The sequence below is a fragment of the Balearica regulorum genome, chromosome 20 (genome assembly GCF_011004875.1).
Source record: "Balearica regulorum gibbericeps isolate bBalReg1 chromosome 20, bBalReg1.pri, whole genome shotgun sequence".
Taxonomy (NCBI): Eukaryota; Metazoa; Chordata; class Aves; order Gruiformes; family Gruidae; genus Balearica; species Balearica regulorum.
The window spans coordinates 6,854,323-6,867,059 of NC_046203.1; the positions used below are offsets into that span (position 1 = coordinate 6,854,323).

At 37.5% G+C, this 12,737-nt stretch overlaps 1 protein-coding gene across 2 annotated transcripts in view; it reads right to left on the bottom strand.

Annotated features, from left to right (window-relative positions):
- Nucleotides 1-12,737, bottom strand: part of SPTAN1 (spectrin alpha, non-erythrocytic 1) — a 51,992-nt gene that overhangs the window by 36,216 nt on the left and 3,039 nt on the right. Inside the window, exons 2-9 of one of the 2 annotated variants that reach the window (XM_075772288.1) lie at nt 12,427-12,477; nt 6,761-7,000; nt 5,990-6,115; nt 4,127-4,267; nt 2,824-2,970; nt 2,063-2,196; nt 1,190-1,334; nt 941-1,095 (exon numbers count right to left, since the gene is read on the bottom strand). In XM_075772288.1, the coding sequence (XP_075628403.1) occupies nt 941-1,095; nt 1,190-1,334; nt 2,063-2,196; nt 2,824-2,970; nt 4,127-4,267; nt 5,990-6,115; nt 6,761-7,000; nt 12,427-12,459 (1,121 nt within the window). In that variant the 5' untranslated portion in view covers nt 12,460-12,477. The remainder of the gene's footprint in view (nt 1-940; nt 1,096-1,189; nt 1,335-2,062; nt 2,197-2,823; nt 2,971-4,126; nt 4,268-5,989; nt 6,116-6,760; nt 7,001-12,426; nt 12,478-12,737) is intronic. The other variant, XM_075772289.1, reaches the window with a different exon arrangement.

The following is a 12,737-nucleotide window of genomic DNA, read 5'->3' on the forward strand; positions in this document are numbered from 1 at the left end:
TTCAAGGTAGCCCAGAGGACTGCTTCTGTCACAACCATCACACAGTGTATGTGTGGGTGAACTGACAGAAAGTTTCAACAGCACATGCCTCAGCCTCAAAACAACAAGCAAACAAATTATTAGATTCCTTTCAGCACACCTTTACAGTTATTGTCTTTGGCATGTGCCTAACACTTATCAGCAAAAGCGATCAGTCTCTGTTTCTCTTTTAAAGTTGCTGTTAATTGACAGGGAAGGCAAAGGAAGAATGATTACTTATGTGGGTCTCCACCACCATAAATCTTACATCACAGGGGAGGGAACAAACAGCAGAAAAACAAAACCAGAAAGGATGTAAACTAACCACCTTATTAGGATAAGTTCCTTTTTAGTATGGCTTCTCAATAGTGACCTAACAGATTATGTTTCACGGACAAGGCTAGTATAGAAACAAGATTGCATGAAGACAAATCCCACAGCAACAAAGCAACTATCACAGAAACAGGTACTTCATTTAGTCTAGGACAATACATCAAACAATATACTGTACTTTAGTCTTCACAGAAAATCATAAGGACTCTATAGTGAACAGATTTGTAATATGTGTATAAAAAAAAAACAACAAAAAACCACCAAAACTGAAACAGTCAGACAATGTACTTCAAAATGCAGGTATCAACTCAGATGGGAGAAAAGGCAAACATCCTAAAATATCAAGGTGTCTATTTTCATAATTGATCCACATCCAGAGAATGACCAAAAGCTGTAAGTATTAATTTAGCACATAAATATTTTACTACAACAAGTTATTGTAAATACGATTTGTTGAACGAGACTGCTTCTGAAAACACTGGAATCATTCAAAAATTTTGTAAACAGCATACCTACCTTCTTCTACCAAGAGCTCTCTGTCAAATTTGAATAAAAAAGAAAGGTCATTTCAGCATGACAGTATTCTTACCTGTAGGAGTCATTAAGACGAGCATGCCTCTCCGCTGCCAGAGTTCGGATCTGTTCCCAGTTGGCAATCAGCTCCTCCCGTTTCACTTGAATTTGAGAGGCATTTATTGGGTGAGACTGCTGCAAACGGTCAGCTTCTGCACAAAGGGCCTTAACCTAAACCCAGTCACAAACAGTGAATAAGCTTCTAGCCTTTTACAAGCAGGTTCTCTCATTTAAATTGTAGGTAAAATGCATCTCTTATGGGTACCTTATCTTCCAGAGCTGCAAGATCTCTTTCCAGGCCTTCATGCTTACGCAATAAAGCCTGCACACTGGCCAAGTCTCTGCCAAAATCGTCTGAGGCCATCAACTGCCCTTTCTCCTTAATCCAGCTGATTGTTTCATCCACATCCCTTCAAAACAAAGCACAAATTGAAAGCAGTCTATCTTGCATGGAAAAAGGAAGAAAGCAGGATGTTTTCGTGTACGTATGCCAGACGTACTGGCATACAAACCCATATAAATAACTGCTGCAGCCAACAACAATCGTCTCTTAAAAAGTAAGAAAAAAACAAATGTAAAAAACTAGACTTTTTAAAAAAAAATCTCAAAAAACTTTGAAGCATATTGGCAGGCCATTCTTCATATGGTGTCACCAGATGCAAACAAGGAATTATAGCACCACTGAGCACCATCACCTAGTGGGTCCATTTCCCACTCTGGACCTTTTTCTGACTTAATTACAGCAAATCTCAAAATGCTGCAGATAGAGATGAGTATAGAAATACACTGCTCAAAGACCCCCAGAACAATTGGGCTGACATCCATCTGACAATAAACACCCCTTTTAAGGCTCACCTAGGACAGAACTGGGAGGAAAGAGCCCTTGGAGGAAAGGGAAGCAAAACTGCCATGAGCAAGAATGAACAAAAAACTGCCAAGTGCTGAAAAGCTAAATCAGAATGACTATTCTAAAGTAATTCTAGAACAACAAGGTCCTCACTCAACAAGTCATGAGGAAAAGTAAAGCAAAAAAATAAGACAACAGTAGCTCTTCTCATAATCTTGTATGCAGCTGAATGCATCGCTAAACATCCACACAAATATTACATAACTTCAGCAGATCCAGCCAAGATCATACCTGTTGAAGCGCTGAACTTCAGCTGCCCCAAAGAGTTTTCCTTGCCTCTGAAGGGCAAGCCCCTTAAGGCGCTGCCAGCTTGCATTTACTTCATCCTGTTTGGACTTTATTAGTTCCTCTTCGGGGTGTTGTTCCTAGTGAGCAAAGGAAAAATGCTATTGTCATGTGTTCTGTGGTTTTACATCCATCGACAAAAATCTCAAAACACTTCTGTTTTTCAAGAGACCAGTTTATAAGAACTGTACTTTCCAGATGATCACTCAATCCAACAGTTTTCCTGAAACCTCACTGCGTAAACGTTCAATACTTTTGAAGTAGTTTAAGTTTCCCTAAGTACTAATTAGTCAATGGGAAGAGAGTTGTAAACAGTATTTTTTTTCCCCTGGAATGCAATACTTCCTGTCCTGTCTCCATCCTTGATCAAGCCCCGGATGACAAACTGCAAGAGATTTATTAATCCTGGTTGTCCAAGGGAAATAATTTTAATCCCAAATACGACAGTTTCTCTTACTAATCGCTACACTCTACATTTTCAGGAACATTCTCAGCTGGGGCATTTACTCAAGCTGTTCAGCAGAAGAACCACTGAATCAAATGATGACCATTTAACATTAAGATAACCAAGGATCTAGGCACATGTAGAGTAAAACTTAAAGATCTGCTACAAAACCAGGGGGGAAAAGAGAGGAAGTTGCAGACAAAAGCTTGCTGGGTTATACTAGACTTGCCAAGAGAGATTTTCAACACACGTGAATGTTTACCTGGATAAGTTTACCAGCAAACTGGTTCACTTCATTTACTCTTTCTTCATGAGCTGCAAGATCTGTCTGGAACTCTTCAAACTTCTTCTGCAAAACCTCAACATGCTCCAAGTCCTGACCAAGCTCTTCTGAAGTCACTATTGCTTCCTGGCACATTGAGGGGAAAAAAACTCAATTTCAGTATAACCTATGAGAAATCTCTACTAGAAATCAGGAAGCAATCTGTCCTGATTTCGAACAGGTCAAAGATAGTTACAATCACTGTGTTTGAAGTCAGATTTAAAACTACATTGCTTCCACCTTTAAACTCCACTCCCCCCTCCACAACATTTTTCCGTTTTTGCAGAAAACATGTAAGATCAGTAAGGGTATTATTTTTTCATCTTGCTTGCTTATTCATTTTCCAAGTTATTGAATAAAACCAATTCTACTGTAGTAAGTTTTCTGTTCTGTGCACAACGATCACTATTACAGCAACCTAAATTACTGAAAGAAAATATGCATAGAAAAAACCATACTTTTAAAACTACAAAGTAATTGCCCATGCTATTTCACAATACACACAGTGACTAGAATTTGTTTACAGTGTTAGATTGTTGACGGGCATTTGCTGTAGACTTCTGATGCAAGATTTCTTTGTGAAAAGTGCACCGTCATGTTACGGAACAGTTATGCAGGGTTTATAGCTTGAACCCACAGTGACACAAAATAGTAAACTATCATTTAGAAAACCTATATGATCATTCTGTGGCTTTTTTTCTTGATAGTGTGGTTTGTGGTCTGTTTTCTCAGAGTTCAAAGAATCAAGAGCCAACCGTTCTCTTGCAGAGCAAATGTCCTTACAACATATATCTAAAGATACTCCAATCATTAAGTAATTACATACACTTTGCTTGCAGGTTAGGCTGGCTACTTTCCATAACAGATCATTTAGAACATTTATAAAAAACATTTGCTTTTACATGTTGTAGATTTCCCTTACAGAAAACTTGAATTTTATTACTATGAGAAATATGAAGGTCTCCTCAAAGCAAAGGAAGAATTGATTACGTTTAACTATGGTCTCCAACATGCAGGCTTCCTCCTTTAGTCTAATACCTTTTTTTTTTTGTGGCTGCAAAAGAAGGAATAGTAGCCTGCACACCTACTGCTTATACAATATGAATAACCTAAACAAAATGTATAGGTGCCTTTAAAAGCTCTCTGTGACTACCTGAACTCCAGCAACAAGTTAATAGAAACTTTCCACACAAACACATCAAATTTCCCATTAAGAACACAGTAAAGGCAGGTAATAATATACCTTGTCATTGATCCAGTCCAAGACATCTTCACATTCCCGTAAGTATTGCACCAGCTTCTGTGCTTGCAACAACTTGACTCCTTTCTCCCTCATCTTTTCCAACAGCAATTCCCATAGTCGGTGCAGCTCCTGCAGCCGAGTCTAGAACAACAGGATGTTGTTATTAAAATCCTGTATCAGGGAAGGTTAGATTTATTCCCTTCATGACCTGAACAGAAGATTTTTTTTTCCCCCGAAGTTGTACATCCTAAACTTTACTTTAGACAAAAGGTGGACAGACCTCATAAGAATTTCTTCTCAGTCATTAGTTTTCAAATGATGTAAAGCGATGTAATGACACAAAATCAGAAATTACTGAACAGAGTATTTACACACTTGCTATTATTTAATGAAGCTATAAAATAGTTGTGTTTACATAACTATAAAGGTAAACATTTTGAGACAAAGCTTGATTTAAATGCTAGGTTAGTGTGAAGTCAGACCAAAAATTTGCTGCTGTCCCCTTCAAATGTTCAGTCTTTTACATGGAAGCCAACTTCCAGTAAGTGAATCTCATCTTCATTTGGGGATTTGTTTTTATTTAAGACCACAAATTTTGTTTCAAGTCAAATTTGTGCCACTTTACAGTATTTTAACCATTTCTCCTAGCACTAGTCTGTTAATGTATATAGCCAACATTGTTAAGTAACATAATACTGAAATACTAGGAGCAATTACTCATTTTAATATTGAGTCTCTCTCTGGTTGCACTCTGCCTTTCAAAACTGTTGGGAACAACCATAAGTTTTATAGACAATTAAAAGAAAAACCACACTCCCACACAGAAACACAACTTGCAAAACAGGAAAGTATCTGCTCCACCCATCACCTATAACGCTTTGCTCATCGAGATCTGAAACTTGAAAGTCACGCTAGAGAAGCTTTTGAACGTCTAGCATGGGCAGATACCCATTTAATCCATTTAGAAAGTTCAGTTAGGTAGGACTCAAGGGAGAAAAGAGCTCACACTAGTTCCTAGCACTGCCCAAAAGGATAGTGCAAATTGTCAACCAAACCAGAAAGAAGACGTTACAAAAAGAAGTTGCACTGCACAGCCAAAAGTTTCACCTACTCGTATGTGGAACCCAACTTGGGTAGCAGTTACTATCGGGCGTTGTGCAGTCCGGTATGGCGTGAAAGACTGAACCATTAAAAGGCAAATTACCACTCGAAACAGAACAGAAAAACCAACTTATATTGAGCAGCTAAGACACAATATTATTTAAGATCACTCAACTGCAAAGCTTTTTGTTTTGTTTTCCATTTGTGGTAAAGATGATACAATCACAATGAGATTTCTAAAATAATCATTACCTTAGGGGGTTTTTAATTAAAAAAAAAAAATCTGCTTTTCTTAGTCATCATCTTTTCTTAGTTATAATGCAAAGCAATAGCAAAAAAAAAAAAAAAAAAAAAAAAGAGTGAACAACATCCCTGACACCAGGCCTTGCGAATTTGCTGCTTCTTGATATTGTGCCATTTTGGGAAGAACCACAAGTACAATTAATTATTTGCCTTTTGACTTTCAACACATCTTTGAATTACTGATGATTTTCTAGTCCAAGTTCCTGGACTCTCTTGGCAGACAGTTCACCTCAGAACCAAGAAAAGATATGAGAAAAGATATCCAAGAAAAGATATGAGCTGGGTGCTCATGAAAGAGAAAACGATCTGTCAGCTTTACAAACATAAATTTTCTTGTGATTTCACTAATCAAATACCTGTACAATTTTTTGAAGTGTTTTAGAATATAGTTATCCGTGCAATCTGAGCAAAGTGTTTAAGGAAAAGCCTGTAAGAGAAAAAAAAAGTTTTAAAACTCACTCTTATGGTTTCAGATGCAAAATGGCCTTCATTAATCATCTGATTTCCAGTCTCATCCAGTTTAATGATAGCCCCAGAATTGGCCTGCACCTCAGCTTCAAAGGCTTGGTGCTTCTGAAGCTTCCCCTATAAGTAAAACAAAGAATGTGACTGAGATTTGGTGCAGAGTCCTCCTCCACATTTCCCAGCATCAAGATTTTTAGAGTATTTTATGCATATTCAGACAAACAAACAATAAAACAGCACAGTTGAAATCATAGCCGCATCATATGTTTCACAGGTGGATTCAAACATCTCAATTTAGTTATTTCATTATTTCATTATTATTTTCACTATTTAGTTATTTCATTATTGCATTTGCTCTTGTACACCAGAGCGTTCTAACATCCAAGAACCCATCAGCTAGTTCCACCCACACAAATTTATTTTCTACAATTTTTTTTTTTGTGGAAACAATAGTTAATTCACATATATTTACAGAGCCAAATCATCCAACAAATTCTAGAATTAAACAAAGCTGGTTTTACACTACATTACATCGAGTAACTTTTTCTATGCTGATTTAGCATCTAATCCATTATCAGAAATATTCCATTTACATCAGTAAAAACCAGACTTTTGAAGAACATTTTGCAAGGCCGTGGGTATTTGCATCTATCTTCACCACTCTCGGATCAAGTTACTTATCTACGTTTATTCTGTCTATCCCAGTTGACTTGGTACGCCCTAAAATTAATAGTACAGGAAACATAAAATGGCAGTAGGACTTGCCTGTAAATTGCTTGGGTCTTTGTAATTTTCATCAGATGCTATCTGCAGTTTCTCTTGGATCCATTTTTCAAGCTCATCTGCATCACGCTGGAAAAACTGGAATCGATAGGAATCTTCAAGTTTTTGGCGCCTTAAAGAAGACAGTTCCTTGAACCTGTGGTAACGGTCCAAAACTTGTTGGCGCCTTTCTTGGATATCTTCTGCTGTTTCCAACACTTTTACACCGCTTGGATCCATTTTCTGAAAGATTAAAAAACCCAAACCATTTTGTTTGTATTATAAAACAACGGTAGGGTACGAAGAGACCCATGAAAGAAAAGCCTGCATGTGATTTACTTACAATCTTACTCTGTGTGTGCAGGTATGCATATAAAATATAAGTATTATATATATATAAATAAAGGCACACTTCTAGCAGAAAATAATGGGAAATAAATATTTACAAAGACATTTAACATCTACTTGTTTTGGAAAAACATGGCTGCAGTCATATAAAGGCCATGTCATCTCGACCTGTAGCGTGCAAGCGTCTAATACAAATGTTAAAAATGTGTTTCTGTGCACACATATATAAATGTGGATATATAGACATAAAATGTTTCTTGTATAACATAAAATCTGGAAGAATTTTATTCAAAATACTCAATATAGGTAAACTAAAGTAAGAGTATTACTGTTCTTTAAACAACAGCTAACTGGTCCACATAAATACATATATATACATATGTATATATATTTTATATACATATATACACAGACCTCTGTGTCTCTCCTCTGTTCTCTCAGACAATTTTTTAAAAAGTTACAAAACCCACCCTGTCACTCCCTACACAATCTTTCAAAAGCAAATACAGAGGGTCACAGTGCTTTATAGATCTGACCTTAGACAAGTCTAGTCAAGGAGCATTTCGTGTAACTAGTGATCCTGCTCTGACAGCTTCGACTGAAAATCCTTGTGCATTGCTTTATATACTAAAACCTGTCAACATTACCACAGACAGCAAGAACTGAGTACTGTTCTGCTTCATCTCCTTTCTATTAAAACTGGGATAACCTTTAATTCTCAGTTCCTAAACTTTCAAAAAGAAATTTGATTTTCAACAAGAGATGTGTGTATTAGAACAGATCTGTAACACAAATTCAAGAAGTAGTATCGTTATTGTCATCGTAGTTTGGATATTTACCTACCTATTTGACAACTCTGCACATCAAGAAGCTGTTGCAAGAAACACTCCATGCTTGAACAATTAGGCAATTAATGTCTTGATGTACAAGTGTTTACATGTATAGCTCACTTAATGCTTTTATTATAAATTCTGTAAGTATCAAGCTAAATGCACTTCCCATCAATCCTATCAAAGATACGGAAGAAACCCAGTCTATAACTGCATTCTAAAAGACACAGGCAATCTCTTCAAATACACTGTTAAATATTAAATTGCTATTTAGTCATTAGTTAGCTGCATGCTTTAGACCTGTATCTTGCATAAATGTATGAAAAACTCCACAGGTTTGAAAGCGATCTATAGGCCACATTTACTGTTTGGTTTCCAAGCCCTTGTAAAGGGACCATCTGATAGAAAGGAACATATGGGGGCGAATTCACACGTTCCTGAGCTCTCTTCCAACCGTCCCACCCCGCAAGAGGACAGCCATGTCAGCAGCAGTTGTTACTCCTGTGAACTCTGAGCCCCAACTGCATTGCGGCAGTTTAAGGAAGGACAGAAAATTCAGCTTTGATTTCTCTTTCAGGCCTGGGCACTTCACTAATCATAATCAAAAGAGGGCAAACAGGAAAAAAAACAAACCAAAACAAACCCAAACAACCAATCCAGTCTGCGTAAACTGTACTATATAGATGAAGTCCAGCTTTCATCTGGCAGTGGTACCAAAAGCTCCACTTGATTAGTGTATGTGAGTATTAAGAGATTAAAACCCTGAACATAACTTGAGCTCAACTACAGATCCGTTTCCCTGAGAAAACAGCTGTTTTTTCCAGCGGTCTCTCAAACAGCCTTTTCCCTCCAGGAGAGCAGGCTATTGCTAAAAACTTGCTTTCCTGAGCTGTTACACTGTGTTTGAAATCCAACAAAACTTCTTTTAAACTGTATTGGGTTCAGGAAGCAGCAGTTAGCCAAAATGTCCTGCACGACTGTAGCTTGTCTCTGCTTATTCTGGTTATAAGCATTACCAGGAAAAAAATGAAATTAGTTAGTCTTTGGAACACTGTTCAGCCTTTGCTGTCAACTTCTATTCCAGTATTAGAAATAATCTCCACAGCCCAAGTGATTTTAAATGCCTTTAAATTATTATTTAAATTATTAAATTATTCAAATAATTATTTAAATTATCATGTAAACTATTTTACATTTAAAAAAACCAAATAGAAGATCTCCTGTAATTTCGCCTCATAGCCGGTTTGCCTTTCACCACACGAGTCGTGCAGTCTGGCTCATCTTTTTGCTGGAATTTGTTAAAAGAAAGGCTCCTTTTATAACTACAGTAAGTCAAGCTAGTCAATTGTAAAAGAAGTGCTTTGGTCTAGCAATAATAGACTGTTCTTTCCTGCAGCAGATCAGCTGACGTCAGCAAGTCTGCTCTGCCAGAGCGCGATCAGCAGTCACTAGGGAGCTCTCAACTCAAAAGTCATCGATGCTGCAGAATGATGCAGTCTACCTCCAACGTTTTCACGCTCGAACTGCAGCACTCCCCTTGAATATGAAGCAGTTCTCCAAGATGTTTCTAAACCTTCTTGGTTCAACTACATCATCTGAAGGCATCTACAATACACTCCTGCACCCCTAGCAAGAAAAATGCCAACAAGAAGTTGTGCGTTGTTTTTAATGTGAAAAACATGGCTTATATTGGAACGTACGCGAATGCCCGACCCCAGATAACCAGCCTCGTCCCTGGCGCTGTGTGCAGAGACAACATTCCCCACATCGCTGCTGCCTCCAGCCCCTCCCAATGCTGCCTGCACCAGCTGATAAGGTCAGGCAGAGCGAACTTTCCAGGCAGCATAGGCAGAAAGAATGGTACCGGCAAACTCCTGCCCAGAGCCTCGGCCTTCCAGACAGCTAAGGCAGGCGTCATCGCAAAGACGTCCCCAAACCGATGGATCTTAACTGTCCTGAAGGCATTTGCCACTACTTTTATGCTGTAAGACAAACTTTAGAAAGCCACTCATCAGCTTATGTCTAACTAAAACGAAAAAAAAAAACCCCACTATTTAAAAAAAAAAAACCCACCCGACAAAAAGAAGTAAATTTAAGATTAAAAAAACCCAACAACCAAACACCAAACCAAACTTATTACTCTCATCCTTCAATCCAAAATGATTAGCCTTCCCCAGACGATACAAATTATACATATGGGAACACTAATATTTGCATGGGAATATACAACTGCAGATATTTATACACACCACAGTGCAACAACAATGGTGTCAGCAACATCATTCAAGTTCGGGAAACAGCGGTATCGAGGTGGGTTAAAAAGGAATTAAAGCAGTGCCACCAGGGCAGACACACATAAGAGCTGTCAGCATTTCCCTTGCCAAAACATGTTTTCAGGGATTTAAAAACTCACATTTAAAATACATTCAGCGCTACACAGAAGATTTTAGCGTATTTTTAAAAACAATTACATAAAGCTTAAAGAATTAAATTCCACTGCCTGAAAAGCAATCAGATATCAGTACATAAAGATCACTATCTTAAGATGTTGTAAAATAATCACTTTCTCTCTTGTCAAGTCCTGATGCGTGTTACATATATTCAGCATACGTGACCCTAGTAATAGCCTGTAATACGAGTACTTTTCCTGTCAAAACACTCCCTGCTTCCAAGTATGCACACAAGCCGCCTAAATACCCTTTTTTTTTTTGCATTTATCAATATTATGCATCTTAAGTCTTGCCAAAAGAGCATTTAACTGATATTGGCTACTCCCTCCTGGGGAATGGGAATGCACTGGTGATCTTTTCTCTTTAAGCAAAAAAAAATTTAATTCTAACCTTCAAAAGGAAAGGACAGAGGGGAGGAAAAACCCAACATACACTTTTTCCAACTTTCATTCCTCCTGTTCACAGCTTCCTCAAAACACTAGGGAAAAAGTAAAGTCACTACGTATGTACTGAATGCAAAAATACCATGACTGCCTAATTTACCTTAGTGCTAAGTTAGCATGTACTAGTACTGCAGGTAAATAAAAGAGAATCCTTCTGAAAAGCACGTACAGCACTGGCTCCTGCTCCCATGAAGGGAGCTGCACGAGCACACTGTGTTACAAAGAAGTAACTGAAGGATGTAGTATCACATACTCTACAGTAGAGATTTAAAACACTATTGAGACAAAATTCATGCCTAGTCATTTGGTTTGTTACAAATTTAAATCTACAAAATAAAGAAGTGTTAAGGGTGGACCGCATGAAGCAGAACCCTGTGCCCAGATACTCCTGGTTTGTGTTAAGGAAGGTTACCTACAGCCTTAAACCTCTACAAATTCCAAGCCAGAAAAACGTCAATTGCTGCAGTACAAAAAAACCCCAAGATGTGTTGAAGTTGCTGCTTATTGCCGTAGACTAACACAGACTAACTGCACCACAGGTAAAATTCAAACAAGCCCCAAAATTTAAGTACTTATTACAGGGACACAAGAAACTGTTGCATTACAAGAAAAAACAAGGGTAAATTATGTTCGAACTAAAGCAGGCTGCAAAGCTAATGATTTAGGCTGATTAGAGGGTTTGTGCACAGCCCTAACTATGCACTTTTGAAATATGAAAGACTATTAAAGACTTGTTCGTTTTTAGGTATTTAGTCTGAAAATTTTGATTCCACTATTCAAATAAGAGCAGCTGAATTGCTCATGTGAATTTGGTGCCTTTACGTACAAGGGGGGTTTTTTGCTTTGTTTTTAATATCACCACAGACCTCTGATAAAACTATGCGGCGCTGGCAAGGTCTGCACTCTGCTGAGACTCCTGAGAAAGCAAATTACCTTGACTGCATTGCAGAAATGCAGAATTTACAGGTAATGTGATATTATATAATGAACCCCAGCATTTTCCATTCCCATTTGTTATCATGTCATTGCAATTTTAATTATAGCATAAACATCTACATTGCTATCATTTCCAAATAAAATCTACTTGCTTGTGTTATGCAGCTGAAGTCTGGTCCATACATTCTATTTATTTTACCATCACTGAACAGAAAACAACGCAGATGTATAAAGAGTTACACCACAACAATGCAAGGATTATAAATTTGTGCAAGTGGATGGAACAGGAACGAAAGCCAACTTCAAATGCATAATGTTCTACAACATAAATCTTATCATGGTTGATTTCTAGATGCTGTAAGTAAAAAGATACTGCTCAAGTACTTTTTAAAACAAAAATCTCCTACAAAATTAATCCACACCAAAACCCCATCATACTGAACTATAACAACTATAAAATGTTCACACAGCATGCATCACAGACAGAAATTAGGAAATCCAAAGTATTAAAGGAAAGGCAGATCAGACTCAACACTGAAGTACAAATAAAGCACCTGCTCTGTAAAGCAAGTTCTCAAATTAATGGCTTTTCATTACAAACAGGTCACTGCAATAAAGGCAGGCAAGTATGGTGATGACACTTCATGCATTATGTAAAATACCTGGACTTTGACTTTACGAAACGATGACAACATGATGGAGGAATGTAGAGTCTAAAAGGGAGGGGGAAATCAAGATAACATTCAACTAATGACTAACATAAGGACATGGCTTAATTCTTCTTTTTTTTTAAATATGTATTCTGTCACTGTACACATTTCATGGTTTCCTTTTGGTTCCTTGCCACATATGACAATTTCGCATCATTGTTACACAAGCTACTGCAAGCAACCTCCTCATGCAAAAAGTTACAAATATCAACAGGAAAACTTAATTAATTTAGGATGTAGTAACCTTCCCAGTTAGTTAAAAA